General features: G+C 39.8%; 1 protein-coding gene across 1 annotated transcript; it reads left to right on the top strand.

Moving 5' to 3' along the window:
• Positions 1-17,274: 17,274 nt before the first annotated feature.
• LOC120287313 (cysteine-rich repeat secretory protein 38-like) lies at positions 17,275-17,586 on the top strand. Its single transcript, XM_039300081.1, has one exon. The coding sequence runs from the start codon at positions 17,275-17,277 to the stop codon at positions 17,584-17,586; it is 312 nt and encodes a 103-aa protein (XP_039156015.1).
• Positions 17,587-18,164: the final 578 nt, after the last annotated feature.

Here is an 18,164-nt window from a genome sequence, read left to right as displayed (position 1 = left end):
TAGTGCTCCTAATGTGTAGATGTAATTTAATATTTTTGCTTGGGCGTCAAGATCGATCCATAATTTTTCTATGCAATGAATGGGGTCACCAATAATTTGGTGTCAACAAGAGAAGTTTCAAGAAATTCCCACCAAAAAAATAAATATTGTCACCACTTGACCAACCTCTATCATAAATAACCAAGTGTAGAACGTCACGGTATATGGATTTATGACTCTATACAGGTGTTTACTATATCTAATCGAATTTAGGTTCAAAAATGTCCTAAAGCGCAAAGTTTTAAAATTTACGACATTTTGCCCATCAAAACTAAAAAGCAAAACATTCTAAAGTTTTTTTTTTTTTTTTTTGGTCTTTTACAATGTCATTTTTTTTTAAAATTGTAATCAAATGCAAATGGGATTCTTGTGTATGTTATGATATTTTACAATGACCAATGGTGTTCACCACAAGTAAGGGGAAAACGTTGTAAAATGTAAGATCTTATAATTTATTGTTTCATCACATTTTCTAATGCATAAAAGTATTAGTTCTTTTAATTGAATGAGGCCACGCTGATTTTCATAACTACACTACATTGGCATAAAACAAAAAACAATGGATTCTATAGTACCCTAAAAATCCCATTCTATAATTTCAAAAACTCTTCCAGTTGGCCACTCTTTGAAAATGTTTCTTGGGTTCAAAATTGCAAAGTCCTTGCTCCAGACCTAAAAGCCGTAGATGAAACCTCTTGGACTAGGGACGGGGCAAATGGATTCGGTTGATTGAACGGGTGACCGATTCACATATCTCTAAAAGCACAAGATACGCTTTGAGAGAATTACTGTATTTAATTGGGAAAATGATATTAATAGTTTACATACGATCATGTCTGAAATCCAAAAACATTCGAGTCTTTCATTACTGCATGATTTGTTTTATTATGCCAGGGTGGGATACATGATTCTTCGGAACATAGACAGTTAGCCGAGTCACATCAAAATCAGAAGAAGTTTGAGATAATCAACGACGCTGACGAAGAGGAGAATGGAAAGTAGAGATGTCCATGATTACCTAAAATCACCAACTCTTTAGAATCATAAAATTCTGATTTGCCTAGTAAACGCAATTTACCGGGGAAATGGAGTGTTATCTACTATTATCTTAGGGGATATTATCCTGGGTCGTGCTCTGATGAATCAATCATCACTAAAATTATGAATTTGTTACATTATGTTATGTGCTAATGTTGGAAATCACTGTATTTAGCAATAACAAATAATCACACAAGAAATATATTACATATCACTTGTCTATGTGATTTATATGCTTTTGATATACATATGGGTCTCCCTCCGCCTTTGTGCTTAAACTTTGGATGGACTCCTTTATATGGTATTAGATACAAGTTTACAAGTTTTGCACAATCCACTTTGCATGCGCGAATCCTTCATCAAATTCCTCATGTCGTAAATTCAGCTTACATGTGACAGGGGTGTTAAAATATTAAGGCTCCATTTGTTTCTCGGAAATGTGACGTTTCTAGAAAATATTTTCCAAAAAATCATTTTCAAGAAAAATAACAATATTTTCAATATTTGGCTAAAACATGAAAATGATTCCACCATTAGGTATTTAATTTGATTTTCCTCCATGCACTCATTTTGATCATTTTTTTTTTTTTTTTTGTTCCTTTTTATTTTTTAAAAAAATGAATTTTTAATTATTTTTTATTTTATTTTTAAAAAATTAGAAATTTCAATTATTTTTTCTTTTTTTCTTTTTATTTTCCTCGTCGATCATGGACCATGGCAACGGCCAGCGAACTTGGGCTCAAGCCTCACCGCCCTTAGGAAACGCTCAGCATCGCCGATTAGCGAGGCCCGAGCCTCATGGCCCTTTAGCAATGCTCAAGCATTGCCAATCTAGCGATGCTTGAGCCTCACATTGACAACCAACTCAAGAAAGAGAAAATAATTAATTAATTAAAAATTAAAAATTCCAATTTGAAAAAGAAAATAATGTAAATAAAAATAATTAAACATAATGGTGAAAGAAAGAATAGTGGAAAATGTTTTCCCTTTTTGAAAAGTGGAAAATATTTTCTTCACTTTTGAATGAGTTTTTTCCATTGGTGGAAAATCTTTTCCTTGACTAATTTATTTTTTGTAAAATGAACATCGAAAAATTTAGAAAACATTTTCCTAAAAGTTATTTTCCATGAAGGCTCTATTTGTTTTCCAAAAAAATGTTTTTGAATTTTCTAGCACTCATTTCAAAGGAAAATGAATTGCTTAGGAAAAACATTTTTCATGAAAGGAAAAAAAAATTTCTAAAATAGGGGAAAATATTTTCCTCACTCTCTCTAGTCTCACATCCCTACAAGCCCCATTTCTTTCTTTTCCTTTTTTTTTTTTTCATGTTTAAAAAATTCAAATTATTTTTATTTTTTGTTTTCTTTTTTTGTTTTTCTTTTCTTTGTTTTCCTCTTCTTCTTTCTTGGCTGGTCACCAACCTCCCCACTTGCTTACTCTTATCTCACACCCCTACAAGCCCCACATGTTTCTTTCTTCTTTTTTTCAAAAAATTAGAATTATTTTTTTCTTTCTTTTTTTCAAAAATTAGAATTATTTTTTTTCTTTCTTTTTCTTTTCTTTGTTTTCCTCTTCTTCTTTCTTGGTTGTTCATCAGCCTCCTCACTTGCTTTCTCTTATCTCACATTCCTACAAGCCCCTACATCTTTCCTTTTTCAATTTTTTTTTTTTTTAAATTCGAATTATTTTTCTTTTTCTTTTTCTTTTCTTTTTTTCCTTTCTTTCTTTGTTTTCCTCTTCTTCTTTCTTGGTCGATCACCGCCTCCTCACTTGCTCTCTCTTATCTCACATACCTACAAGCCCCCACTTCTTTCTCTTTTTATTTATTTTCTTCTTTTTCTTTTCTTTGTTTTCCTTTTCTTCTTTCTCAGCTAGTCGCTAGCCATGGCGATGGCTGACAACCCACCATAAGCGAGGCTTGAGGTCGTGAGCTCGAGGCTCGCCAGTCTAGTGAGGCCCAAGGTCAACGAGCTTGAACCTTTGGCGAGGCTTGCGCTCGCTAGCCTTGGGACTCTCCAAATCGGAGAGCAAGAGGCTATCACTTGCTGATCAAGTAAGTCTTGAACTCGATGCTTGCGCCCGTCGATTTAGCGAGTAGAGAGCCTAGGCTAGCAAGAGGTGGGTGAGCCTCGTGCTCATTGGTGAGCTCGAGGCTCGCCTCGACCGACCACCGGCCGGCCAACAACCAATTGAAGAAGAACAGAAAAACCAAGAAAAGGAAAGGAGAAATAAATAAATAAATAATTAATAATCGATTTTAAAAAATAAAATTATGAAAATTTGATTAATTTAAAAAAGTAATAATAATAATAAAATTATTGAAAAAGAGTCTATGGAGGAAAATATTTTCTTTTTTGAACAACGAAAAATATTTTATATTTCATTTTTAAGTTTCACCCGAATCCCGGAAAATAATTATATTTCTAGGAAAATAGCTTTCTAGAAAATATTACCGTGAAACGAACGAAGCATTATAGAATTGGTATTTTCTATGCTTTATCGAAGTAAGCTAAACATGAGTAGGCAATCAAATAGGAATCGTCACAGTTGATAGAGGACAACATTGACGTGCGGACCCCTCAAGTGCCTTAACTTTGCCCAAAGGGACACTTAAGTGCCATAACTTACGAAAGGTACACTTAAGTGCCAAAATCGGAGCAAAATGGATCACTTGAGTGCCAATCCGGCCAAAATCCGGCCAAATTGCATACGTGGCATTTTCCGGCGATTTTCGGCGACTTCATTTACTGATGTGGCAAATGTTTTTTTTTTTTAAAAAGCCGACGTGGGCGACAAAAACGACGTCGTCCATCCACATTGTGCGATGACCTAATCGCTGTTCCTCCCCATCCGTGTTGACAGTCAATCTCAGGCCCTTCTCTCCGTCGCCGTTCACGCCCAGAGCTGGTCATCGATCGCCGTCGTCAGTCGCCGCTGTTGGTCATCGTTGCCGCTCACCGCTTACCATCGTTGGTCGTCGTCACCGCTCACCATCGTCACTCGTCCAGGTTCGAACCCTTCTCCCCTTCCCCTGTGATGAAATTAGGGCTCGATTATTTAATTAGGGCTCGCTCGATTATTTAATTAGGGTTGGCTGACCTAAACGCCGTTCCTCGCCGTCCGCGTTCACAGTAGATCACAGGCCTTTCTCTCCGTCGCCGTTCACGCCTAAAGCTGGTCATCGGTGGCTGTCGTCAATCGCCATAGTTGGTCGTCGTCGCCGCTCACCGCTCACCATCCTTGGTCGTCGTCACCGCTCACAATTGTCGATCATCCAGGTTTAGCCCCTTCTCCCCCTCCGCTGTGATGAAATTAGGGCTCGATTATTTAATTAGGGCTCCACTCGATTATTTAATTATGGCTCAATTATTTTATTACAGCTCCGATGGAATTTGTGTTGATATACTTCAACTGAAACTTGCTGACATTACACAAAGAGACCAGATTTCTCATTATTTTGGTGAATTTGTCTTTCAAGCCAACTGTCAGAGTATGTGATTGTTAACTGTCTATGCATCTCCTTAAGAGCATCCTAGTAAAGCACGTGAATAATGCCATTCTGAGAAAAAAAACTAAGTTCTTGAACCACCCTGCTTGTGAGAGTATATAGGGTATGTCCTTGAACCACCCTGTTTGTGAGGTTGTATAGGGTATGTCCTTGAACCACCTTGTTGTGATTGCTGTATAGGGTATATTTATAAATCCAAAACCCTGCTGTGATTGCTGTATAGGGTATGTTTATCAATCAAAAATCCTGAATAAGAACATAATCCTGTTGTGATTTGATTAAGTTGATGTCAGAGTATGCTATGCTTTGATTTGGTTAAGTTAATGTACATTCTCTCACATCGCACATTTAGTGCAGTAGACATGCTTGGGCTGTGATTGCTGTGTGGGGACCTCTGTTTTTGGTTAATATTTTAAGGGAAGGGAAGACAAATAATTAAAGTGCCGACCTCTTTTTGGCTTTTTTGGCTGTCATGTAGGGCATATTGTCGGTGTGGGGACCTCTATTTACTAAAGTCCATGAGAGTGGGGGGACTCCCATGTGCAATTGTCTAGTGGTCCCAAAAACTAATGATTATTTTTCTTGTTCTTGGTGCAGTAATGGCGCATGAGAAGGATTATGTCGCTGTTATAGTTTGCTACAATGGGGAATTTGTGATTGGGGAGGATGAGTGGGAGTATGAGGGTGGAAATGAGGGCACCATCTTTGTGGATATAAAGAAGGCATCTTATATAGGATTTCTTAGGGATATAAATACTTATTTGCCTTGTAAAGTTCAGAAGCTGCTTTGTATTGTATCCCTGGGAAAGACTTAAGAGAGGGTTTGAGATGCTTAGAAGATGATAATGGTCTTAGGGATGTTTTATACCATTATCTTCATGGTGAAGAGGTAAAAATATTTGTTGAGTACAATAGTGAAAGTGAGGATGAAGATGATGATGGAGAGAGCGCCGGAGTAAGACAAGAAGGAGATGGTATTCAAGGTAGTACTGACGTTAGGGTCGAAGAAGGGCAGGATAGATATGATGGACATGAGAGAAGCGCAGATGTAGTTCACCAAAGTGATGATGACATAGGTGATGTCACAATCTCTGGATTAGATTGGGAAGTAGCTGAATCAATTGATGATGATGATGGAGGGTTGCCTGCTGAAAATTTTATAAGCGATGACGACGACGAGGAGCTTGTACAGTCAAGAATACAGCGAAGGGATTTTTTAACAGCTAAGTTTGCAGCTTTGCAAGTAGCCGAGGAAGTTTCAAATAGACCCGAAGGCCCTACAGATGCTGGTGCTGCTGGTGAGGAGACTGACTATGAAGAAAGCGTCGAGAATGCTACTTCCCAGGATGAGCTTGAAGAAGATGAAGGACCTGTGCATAGAAGGAAAAGGAAAAGTAAGTTTCCTTCTTATGATCCATCCGTTGCCTCTCCCACTTTGTCGGTAGGCATGAAATTTCATGATGCTAAACAATTTAGGGAAGCTATACTGAAGATCTCTATTGCTGCACAAAGGAACATTGACTTCATTAGAAACACTAAGACCTTTGTAAGAGCTAGGTGTTCGCAGCAAAATTGTCCATGGAAGATCTATGGCGCATTTGTTAAGAAAACTGGATCTTTCCATATTAGAGCCTACCAAGAGGAACATACTTGTTCCATTAATTTTGAGAATAAAAGGGTAACAAGTGCATGGTTATCGAAGCAATTCTTTGAATTGATTAAGCTGATGCCTCGATGAATACTACTCGGTTCGGGATGCTTTGGTGAAGGAGCAGGTAGGCATCAATATATCTAGGAATCAATGTAAAAGATCGAAGCAAAAGGTGATGAAGATACTCATTGGTCGATAAGTGAATATGGACAGTTGTGGGACTATGCTTGGGAGTGTAGGTTGCAAAATCCTGGAAGTAGAGTGTATCTCGAGGTCGTGGAGAGACCACTTCCTGATATTGGGATGAAGTTCGATAAATTCTATGTTTGTTTTGATGCATGCAAACGAGGTTTTTATCTGGGCAGACGGATTATAGGATTGGACGGGTGTTTTTGAAGGGCTTGTGCAAGGGAGAATTGCTGGCTGCAATTGGAAGAGATGCAAACAACCAAATGTTTCCCCTGGCTTGGGCTGTTGTAAAGGTAGAGAACAAGGACAATTGGTCCTGGTTCCTAAAAAATTTGATGACTGATTTGGAGATAACAAATGGGGCAGGGTGGGCATTCATGAGCGACCAACAAAAGGTAATGTTTGCTTTTTAAAATATTAACATACTTGTTTGTTTTTCGATATCAACATGTCATTTGCTTATATTTTTTTATATTTTCAATTATTGCAGGGACTTGTTCCAGCAATAGCTGAGTTGTTGCCTTATGCTGAACATCGAATGTGTGCGCGACACATATACGCAAATTGGGCAAAGACCTATAAAGGGGACAAATTGCAGTCGCAATTTTGGCAGCTAGCAAAGAGCACGAATATGGCCGACTTTAGGACGGCTAAAGAAAAGATGCTTCAATTGACAAAGGATGGTTATGATGCACTGTTCCAAACAGACCCGAAGCATTGGTGTAGGGCGTTCTTCAGCGAGGAAATCAAGTGCGATAACATTGATAACAACATCTGTGAAGCATTCAATGGGAGGATAATAGATGCTAGATGTAAACCAATTATCTCGATGCTTGAAGACATACGGCTTTTGGTCATGACTCGGCTGCACGAGACAAAGAGATGATACTTTTGCAAAGTGGACTAAGCAATATGGTCCTAGGATTGCTAAGAAATTGGATGACAACTTGGCTGCAAGTAGGTATTGTCATCCCATTTGGAATGGGGATGAAGGATATGAGATAATGAAGGGTTCCGATAAGTATGTTGTCCATTTAGGTACGATGAAGTGTTCATGTAGAGCATGGCAACTCAGTGGAATTCCTTGTGCACATGCCATATGTGCAATTCAATTGAAGGGCCACAACACAGAAGACTACCTTAATGATTGGTACAAGAAATCGAAATATCTTACTTCGTATCAATTCATGTTGCAGCCAATTAGAAGTAGCAAGTTCTGGGAGCCAACAGATCGCGAAGCACCTCAACCTTTGCCACTAAAGAAGAGAATGGGAAGACCAAAGAAAAAAAGAAAAATGACGGAGGGAGAGGACTCATGTCACCGTAGGATGAATAGGATGGGTGTACTGATAAAGTGCTCTTTTTGCCACATAGCAGGGCACAATATTAAGGGTTGTCAATTAAAGAAGCAGCAGGAACAATTGAGGCCAGCCGAAGGGCCTAATGAAGGGACAGTTGGAGAAGGAGAAACAGAAAGGCGAAGTGAGTCGACTGTTCTTCAGTCGACGACAATAAACCCAGTAAGTCATGACAATTATGTTTATGTTGCTTTATGGTTTGTTATGAATATGCACATAGATATAAGTGACATGTATGTAATCTTTTTGTCTTTGTCAGGTCACGGTGACAAGTGAAGAATTGGCCGAAGCCCCGCTATACCTGAAAATGAAGGGCCTGTTCAAAGAACCGAAGGTGGAAGACAGCCACTGCAAGATTGGCTAAAACAACTGGAGGGCCGTTAAGTCGATTCTTCTTTCAAAAGAAAGAAAAAAATACCCGGTCAGTTAAATGATTTGAGTTTACTTTTCATTTATGTTCTAATATGGCCTGATGTTATATTTATGATGTCCTTTGCCTTTTTCTCAGGTTCGAAGAAGACAAGCTAGAGCTCAGCTGCTAATAGAGGGCCTAACTAAAGGGCCACCACAAGATCCATCACCAAGGTCATCACAAAGGCCACTAGAAGGGTCATCACAAGGGCCACCACCAAAGCCTACCGAAGGTGTCACCGAAGTCAAGGCGTAACTAGAAAAACAACCAGAGAAAGCCAAAGCCAAATCAAGAGCCACCTATAAGAAGGCCATCTACAAGACGCCTAGCTGAAGAATTGGCCGAAGAAGTCCCTTCTGTAGCTGAACAGCCACAAGAGCCGAAGAAATCACATGCGAGAAGAAGAGGCAACCAATCACAAGTACCTGAAAGTGACGCTCTCCTTCGAACAAGAGGGGCTCTTGGGAAGAGGCTTAAACAATATGGTTATGGCCTTTATACAGATGACCAATCTAGAACAGTTATTCTTAATGTAAGTTTTATAAGCTGCATTTAATTTAATTTATAGTGCAAACTTTTGTTGATAATTGAGTTTTCTTTTTGAAGCCTGGGAGAAGTTCGAGGTTCTTATCTCTCAAGGCCGAACTCAAGAATCAACGGCTGCGCCAACAAAGAAGAAGACATTGCCTGCGCCAACAAGAAAGAAGAGTGAGAAGAACCCGCCTTGCGTCCATCCAAATCGGTTCAGCCTACAACGGGCTTGCAGCTCCTTCCGAATCGGTTCAGCCTAGGACAATTGCAGCTCCATCGGACTCAACGCATCCCAAGACAGCTGAAGAAGAAGTCTCACGTTCTGTTAGAAAAAGTGCAAGGATTATGAATCAAGTGTGAAGTCCATCAAAACGAGCACGAACAGGAGGCATTGTGCATATTGATTGATGAAATGGGATGTGATATGGTTTATGGGGCTGAGGAGTTAGTTGTAAACATCTGTGGATGTTTTTTTTTTTTTTATAATAGTTTGTCGTTGAGTTAGTTGAGTTTGTGAGACTTCAGGTCATTGAGTTTGTGAGACGATGTTCAAAATCAATGGAACAACCGTTGTTGCTTATCATTTTTGGCATGCCTTTTTCTTTTTTCTTGTTTGATTTTGTTTTTTCCTTTACTTATTGCTACTTCTGGTGGTGGATATATTGTGGTGACTGGGGTGCTTGTGTGGCTGGTGGTGGCTAGTGGTGAAAAGCCTGGTGGTGGTGGTGGGTTGGGTCGGAGGTTTTTGCTGCACCTGGTGCAAGATGTATGTGCAATATGCACAGCTTGCACCAGGTAGTGCTGGTGCAAGCTGGTGTAAGACACCTTACACTTGCAACTTATGTAGCAACATACCACCAGCATAGTGGTGGCTGGTGGCTCAAATGGATGCTTGGGATGCCTGGTGGTGATGATGGCTGGAGATGGTGGCCAATGGTGAGCGGTGATGGTGGCTGGTAGTAGCCGATGTGTACAAAAAAAAATGCCACTTAACTGATCACATTCTAAAAAACCTAGCACTTAAGTGTACCTTTCGAAAAACAAGTGACACTCAAGTGATCCTTTTTAATAATAACTTGATACTTAAATGACTCTTTGTCTATCACGACTGGCACTTAAGTGATCACTAGATACAACTTATAGTACTCCAGTAATCACTCGTGTCTGTTCTATGTATATGGTGGTTTGCAGCAAAACAGAGAAGCTGCTGGTTTACACATTTGCTGCAGGTTTACACATTTGCTGCTGATTTACATTCCATTCAAGTAAAAATAGTCACCACAACACATCGACCTAATATACATTCCATCATCACTGATTTATATTTGAGAATAAGCAAAAATTGTTGAAATCATTCATTCATTCATTCAAAACAAGTACATTTCCGACACATTTACAACTATGGCGTTGAAGAAACTTCTTCTCATCTTCCGAGTCCTTTACATTTCATCATAAAGTAGGATAGACAAAGAAACAACAACACAATAAACGCTTGGTAACACTTCCGTTCATTTTTCATTTTTGAAACTTCGTTCTTCAAATGGTTGACAAAAGATGCTTGAGCTTGAGCTTGCATTGAGTCAACATCGTCCAAGTCGTCCACAAGCGTAGATGGAGGTTGATGACATCCATCAAGTAGGTCCAATATTACCTCTGTGGCTCGGTGAGAGAATTTCGTATCGACCCATTTGAAGTATTTGCACTTCGAGCCTTCTCTGTATCGGGCACATCCATAGAATCTTCTCCGGGATTCGTTCGAGTCCACGATGTTCTTCTTGGACTTGGTAACCCACGAAACAGAAATGCTCGCCTTCTCCTTCGCTTCGGCGAGAGAAATTTGAGCCGCTGCTGAAAGTCTTGCTCTCCATTTCCAATATTCGGTGGTAGAATTTGGGGCAAATCGAATTAGGGTGCAGGATTAGGGCTCCAGCGCTTCAATAGCATTTTGCCCGATTTAGGGTTTTAGATTTAGGGCAAATGGGGAAGACGACGTCGTTTTCGCTGAAATAAGGGGTCTATTTTGGGCGAACACCCGGAACGACGTCGTTTGGGGTTAATTCGAGCTGACTCAGCTCTCCGGCGAGACACATTGGCGAGAGATATTAATATTTTAATGCCACGTATGATTTCCGGCCAGCTTCGCCGGAGATGGCACTCAGGTGTCCCACTTTTCTTAAAATTTGGCACTTAAGTGTACCTTTCGTAAGTTATGGCACTTAAGTGTCCCTTTGGGCAAAGTTATGGCACTTGAAGCGTTCTTTTGCCGGACAACATTAGCAATTAACTAGCCCCCGACACTCCCAACGACATCACAAAAAATACTTTAAATGGTAATTTTATTTAACTTGGTCCTATTTCGCTATGGCATGGTAGCAAACGGCCGTATAAAACTGCACAAACCAATTTCATCAGCCAATCTTTACGTCGGCACTGCTACCATTCCTATGTACGGTATGATGATGATGATTGCCTTGTCACATTTCTTTTAAGTGGGTAGAGATGGAGAGAATTAGCATAGCCCACGGCAGGTCATCTCATTTTCCATTGATGATTGCCTAGTCATGTTTTAGCTGACTCTGATAGAGTCATTAGCCCTAAAGTGGACCTACATCTTCCTGCATAATTTACCCTTTTAATGCGAAGTGCAGCTTCCTGCTTCAATTTAATTACACGAGTGCGAGAACGGTTCATTGCGAGAATGGACCTTCTCTCCTCTCAAAATCAATCGGATTCACGAGACTACTTCACGAGCTATCTTTAGTTCGATATAATACAAAAGTTTCTCTCAAGTTGTCGTAGCCCACATTTGCGGCCGAGTGCTGCGCCAGCTAATCCATAAATTTAAACCCATCTCTTTTAAAATACTCCGACGACGCCGGCCACGATTGGAGATTTCTACACGGTAAAAATCGAACTTACGAAGTTGCAAAGGAAAAAGTCGTACGTCTGAAAGTCCTTCCCTTTGGTAAAATCACGACGATTACCCCTTCGATGGTATCCTCTCATATCCCCTCGACCTTCATATATATATGCATGCAAATAACATACCCATCTCATTCTCATCGCAAACACAACACGAAGGTGACACGACTTCACCTCACCGCACATTCATATCAAATCTTGAAGTAACGACATGTCTTCGGCCCGCTCTGCCTTGGCTCTCTTCTTTTCCGCCCTCCTCCTCCTCCTCCTGCTCCTCCGGGCCACCCTCGGTGCCAACCCTCTCTTCCACTTCTGCTCCACCCCCGGAACTTCACCGCGGGCAGCCCATACGAATCCAACCTCAACAAGCTCACTAGCTTCCTCTACACCAAGACCCCTTCCTCGGGCTTCGGCCTTGGCTCCATCGGCCAATACCAAGACCAGGTCTATGGCCTCATGCCTGTGCCGGGATGACACATCGCCATCGACCGCAAGGCCTGTGTGGCGACGCTGCACTAAGATACGTTGCCGCTGCCCTTGCAACAAGGGGGGATAATCTGGTATGACAATTGCATGTTCAAGTTGTTACGAAATCGCACGTCGATTCTAGAAAAATAACGCTCGCAAACAATTCATCAGGCAGAATATAATAATAAAGGAACAAAATCAGAAAAACACGCCAAAAAATTTGTTATCAAAGTTCACCCAAACCTGGGCTATATCTCCGCGCGGGCACTCTGCGAATCCACTAGACTTTGAAAAAAGTTGGAATACAACGATGATTTTCTCTCAAGATCAAAGTATAAAGAGATTGAGAACCCTCGTAAAGAAAAAAATTCACTTTTTTTCTTCTCTCTTTTTCTTGGCTCTCTATTTCCTTTTTCAGCATCTTGACGGCTAGCGTTTTGCCATCGCTAATATAAAGATACCATTTTTAACCTAAAAACAAATATGATGTAAAAGACAAAAAAGCCCCTAAAAATATTTGGCTTCATCTATAACAATCTCCCACTTGAAGACAAATATACCCAAGCACCAAGCAACTTTGCATCCATCTTCTTCAAAAATAGTAGTTGAAAAATTTGTGCATTTGCGATACTCCTCATCAATCAACAAGGAGTAATACCAATGGTAGTAGTACAAAAAATATGCTTCTCTCTGTCTACTACCTTGGCCAACATGTCAGCTGAATTCTTCCAGCCATCAATCTTCTGTAGCTTTAAATCATTATCTTTCAATGCTGACCTGATAAAGTAATAATGTTTTTTGATATGTCTAGTCCTTGAGTGATAAGCTGCATTCTTTGCTAAGTGCATTGTACTTTGACTATCACTCCATAGTGTATTGACTGGCTGTTTTCGATTTAGCTCCTCCATGTAATCTTGTAACCATATGATTTCCTTAGAGGCTTCTGTGATCGCCACGTATTCTACCTCTGTCGTCAATAAAGCCACTACTTTTTATAGTTGAGTTATTCAACTCACTACTATACCTGCAACTGTAAAGACATATCCAATGGTACTCTTACCATTATCTCGATCACCCGAATAATCCGCATCTACATAACCCCGCAACTCTAGAGATGTACCACCATAACAAAGTGAGTGATTGGAAGTACCTGCTAGATATCTCAATATCCATTTTACTGCATTCCAATGCTCTATGCCTGGGTTCTGCATATATCGACTCACAACTCCCACTACTTGTGTAATGTCTAGTCTCGTGCTCAGCATGTCATACATCAAACTCCCCACTGTTGATGCATATGGAACTATCGTCATCTCATCTTTCAAAACTTGAGTGCTCGGACACATATCCTTGGAAAGTTTAAAGTGACTCGCTAGAGGAGTTGCAACCAGTTTTGCCTTGTCCATGTTAAATCTCTTTAACACCTTGTTCACATAGTCTTCCTGCGACAGTTATAATTTCTTATTTTTCCTGTCCCTGATGATTTTTATGCCTAAAATATTCTTGACTTCTTCCAAGTCTTTCATAGCAAACTGTGATGATAACATCTTCTTCACTTCTACAATTCTCTTCATAGTGAAACTAGCCACCAGCATGTCATTCACATATAAAGAGAGATACACAATGTCATCATCATCATACTTGCGAAAATAAACACAGTGATCAGACTCACAATGTGCAAATCCTTTTTCTTTCCTGAAACCATCAAATTTTAGGTACCATTGATGTGGAGCTTGTTTCAAGCCATACAAACTTTTCTTCAAGCGACATACCATGTGCTCTTTACCTTTGACTTCAAAACCTTTAGGTTGTGCCATGTATAGTTCTTCATCTAAGTCACCATGTAAAAACATTGTTTTTACGTCTAACTACTCAAAATGAAGATCTTCCACTGCAACTATACTCAGCAGAACTCTAATTAATGTCATTTTCACTACAGGTGAAAATATTTCGGAGTAGTCAATCCCCTCTTTTTGAGAAAATCCCTCGACTACAAGTCTCGCCTTAAATCTAATACTACTATCTGCTTCATTATTAATCCTATACACCCATTTATTTAATAAAGCTTTTTTACCTGTTGGCAACTTGGTCAACTCCCAAGTTTTGTTCCGAAGTAACGAGCTCATCTCGTCTTTCATATCACACTCCCACTGCAAGTGAGACGTGTCTACCTTTGCCTCATCATAAGTCTCCGGTTCTCCTGAATCTGTATATAAGACATGGCTCAGAACAATATTAGCTGATGGATCAAAAATTACCTATGGCTTTCTCACATGTGTAGATCTCCTCAATAAAGGTACTTCAGGGTTGTTAGTTTGCTCCGAATCACTGCGTTCCTCTTGAACTACCTCTTCACTAATAATAGGCTCATCTTGAACCTCTCTTTTAAGTGCACTTTGATCTACTAGAAACATCTTCACAGGCATTGTTTCTAATTCAACATATTTTGGTTCTACTACATTCTCATGCTCTGTCTAACGATCCTTGTACATCTTTTCTTCATGGAATATCACATTGCAACTGCGGATGACTTTGTTATTCTCATAATCCCAAAGCCTATAACCATACTCGTTGCCACCGTATCCAATAAAGACACACTTCTGGGACTTAGCATCAAGCTTTTTCCTATCCTCCCTGTCAATCAAAGCATATGCAATACAACCAAACACCTTTAGATGTGAATAATTAATCTTTTTACCTGACCACCGTTCTTGTGGTATTTCTCCATCCAACGCACTAAATGGACTTCTGTTGATAAGATAAATAGTTGCATCAACTATGGCAACCCGTAAGTGTAGCGGGAGACCAGCATGTAGCCTCATACATCTTGCATGTTCTAGAATAGTCATATTCATCCTTTCAGCTACACTGTTCTCTTGAGGAGTTCTAGGAACAGTCTTTAACCCGTGTATGCCTTCTCAACTCAGATATTCTGCAAATTTCTTACTTGTGTATTCACCACCATTATCAGACTTCAGAGCTTTAATCTGATAACCTATCTCTTTTTCTACCATGTTCTTCCACATTATGAGCATCCTGAATACTTCTGACTTTTCTTTAAGAGCATAGACCCAAGTCTTCCTTGTCGCATCATCAATTAAGGTGACAAAAAATCTCTTACCGCCATAAGAGAGTTCCTGAGTAGGTCCCCATACATCAGTATGAACCAACTCTAGCTTCTGGCCTTTATTTTTTCGCCCATTCAATTGAAAACTAACAACATTTTCTTTTCCATAAATGCAACTCTCACAAAAATCTAACTCAACTTTTTGCAAACCTGGAAGAAATTTCCTCTAATGTAACTGCTTTACATATTTTTCACTAAGATGTCCCAAATGATAATGCCAAAGAGTAAACAAATTACCTGTAGCCATTATAATTGCAACAATATCACTGATATTGTTTCCTTGGAGAAAGTAAAATGTACCTATACGCTTTCCCTTTGCTACTACTCTTGCCCCTGAGGTTATCTTCCACTCTCCACATCCAAAAGTTATTACCAAACCTTCTTGGTCAAGTTTACTGGTTGAAATCAGATTTTTCTTTAATTCCGAAATATGTCTAGTTTCATGCAAAAGTAGACATCCTCCACCTGAGTTGTTCACAGTCACAGTTCATTTCCCAACAATGGGACACATGTGGCCGTTTCCCACAACCACTTGTCCGAAATTTCCACTGGCATAATCATCAAATATGTCTCTTTGCGAGGTGCAATGAAAAGAAGCACCGAAATAAATAAACCATTTATCTGTCATCAAGTCAAACCCGAGATAAACACAAGTTATCTAGCAAAGATTCATCGCTAACCACATTAACTCCTTGATTCTCATCTTGCTATTTCTTTTTGTAAGCTTCACACTAAAACCTCCGGTGTCCGATTTTGTGACAAAACCAACACTAATCTTTTGCAACCTGTCTCTTACCCCTCGATTGTGATCTGCCACGCCCACTGAATTTTCCTCTACTTTTACTTCTTCCACGATTCTCCACTGCGAGGCCGTTGAAGATGTAGATGCAGAAAAATTATCTCCACTTGAGACTTTTCTTCGCATCTCTTCATTTATGATACTACTCACAGTATCATCAAGAGTTAAATCCTCCTTCATGGTGCTCGAAATTCCCTACACTACGGTATTGTAGCTTTCTGGAAGAGAACATAAAAACAATAAAGCTTGAAGTTTCATATCTAAATTTATGCCTACAGATTCCAATTGATCCGTGACCTGCGTGAAACTATTAATATGCTTTGCCACAGAACTTCTATCAAATAACTTCATATTAACCAGTTTCTTCAGCAAAAATACCTGATTTGATGTGGACGGCTTCTCATAAATATTCATTAGAATATCCATGGCTTCTTTTACATTTTTTGCTTTCGCGATGTGGTACCCTGTCTTTTTGTCAACCCTAGACGAATCGCACCTAATGCCTTTCGATCAAGAATTTTCCATCCAGCTTCTGCTGTCGGATCCACTTCCACCATCTCGGGTTTCCAATCCTCAAGTGGTGTATAGAGATCTTTTTGATAAAGATAATCCTCTATTTGTAGTTTCCACCATCTGAAATCCTCCCCATCGAACTTATCGATTCTGATTTTATCTTCCACCATCCTGTTTGCTTTTAATCGAACGTCACCGAAAACCCTCGATGTTCTCGATTAGCCAACCTGTGCTCGATACTAGTTGTTACGAAATTGCACGTTAATTTCAGAAAAATAATACTCGCAAACAATTCACCAAGCATAATATAATAATAAATGAACAAAATCAAAAGAACACGCCAGAAAATTTGTTATCAAAGTTCACCCAAACATGGGCTACGTCTCCGCACAGAGACACTCTGCGAATCCACTAGACTTCGAAAAAAGTTGGAATACAACGATGATCTTCTCTCAAGATCAGGACATAAAGAGATTGAGAACCCTCGTAAAGAAAAAACTCACTTTTTTCTTCTCTCTTTTTCTTGCCTCTCTATTTCCTTTTTTAGCATCTTGACGGCTAGCGTCTTGCCATCGCTAATATAAAGATACCACTTTTAACCTAAAAGCAAATCTGATATAAAAGACAAAAAAGCCCCTAAAAATATTTGGCTTCATCTATAACACAAGTACCTTGACACTGACTTGTCTGACCAAATCGACAATGACAACAAGTTCTACATGCGGAACCTGAACAATGTGAGCGACCCGGAGGCTTTCAACGGCAAGGTAAGGGGGCTACTGACCGGGCTGGTCGAGGAGGCTTACACGGTGCCAAAGCTGTACACGACTGGAGAGATGGGACTAGAGGATAAGACAAAGCTGTATGGATTGGTGCAATGCACGAGGGATCTATCACGACCGAGTGCAAGGAGTGTCTCGAGGGCGCAATGGGCGAGCTTCCGAGCTGTTGTGATGGGAAGGAAGGGGGGGCGAGTGGTTGGCAAGAGCTGCAACTTCCGATATGAGATTTACCCTTTTATCAATGTTTAAGAGTCCTCACTCAAGGACCTAACTAAGTGTGGTTTAATTATTCCCTAGCTAGGGTGTTCCTATTGTAATACATGGTAAATAAAGTGAAGGCGAGTTTGGGAATTTACCTGAGACTCTTTCATCATTTGAATGGTGTATATAGCTGTAAATAAAAATTTGATGTCTTCATCCATATGTCGTGAACAATCTATTACATAAATGTTCTTGCTATGTTTTAAATTAGCGTAATTAGGGCTATCCACGACTCTATATATTGCGGTTGTGGCTGTTGGAGAAATCTTCTTGAAGTGTTTTGAAGTTGACAAAACGTTTCTATCAGTCTAGTCTGAAGGCTTGCAGACTCGTTATTTAAAGTCTGCGAGACCTCCGGACAGCCGACTCAAGACTCAAAGTCTATCCTCATTGACAGTCTCTAAACCGTTGAAGAAAGGTTATCCAGAACTGAATGTTTCGTTAAAGATTTAACCTTATCAACTGGAGAAGATCTCGTGGCTGGAAAAGACATAACGGAGTCCTTTGATTGATCGAAGATTGACTCGATAATTGAAGATCCGGTGATTGTCTAAATATTATTGGAA

The sequence above is a fragment of the Eucalyptus grandis genome, chromosome 8 (assembly GCF_016545825.1).
Source record: "Eucalyptus grandis isolate ANBG69807.140 chromosome 8, ASM1654582v1, whole genome shotgun sequence".
Lineage (NCBI taxonomy): Eukaryota > Viridiplantae > Streptophyta > Magnoliopsida > Myrtales > Myrtaceae > Eucalyptus > Eucalyptus grandis.
This window is presented reverse-complemented; position numbering and strand designations above follow the sequence as displayed.

What these genes read in the sequence shown, in the direction of transcription:
- LOC120287313 (XM_039300081.1), top strand. Translation starts at nt 17,275, where the DNA reads ATGCGGAACCTGAACAATGTGAGCGACCCGGAGGCTTTCAACGGCAAG.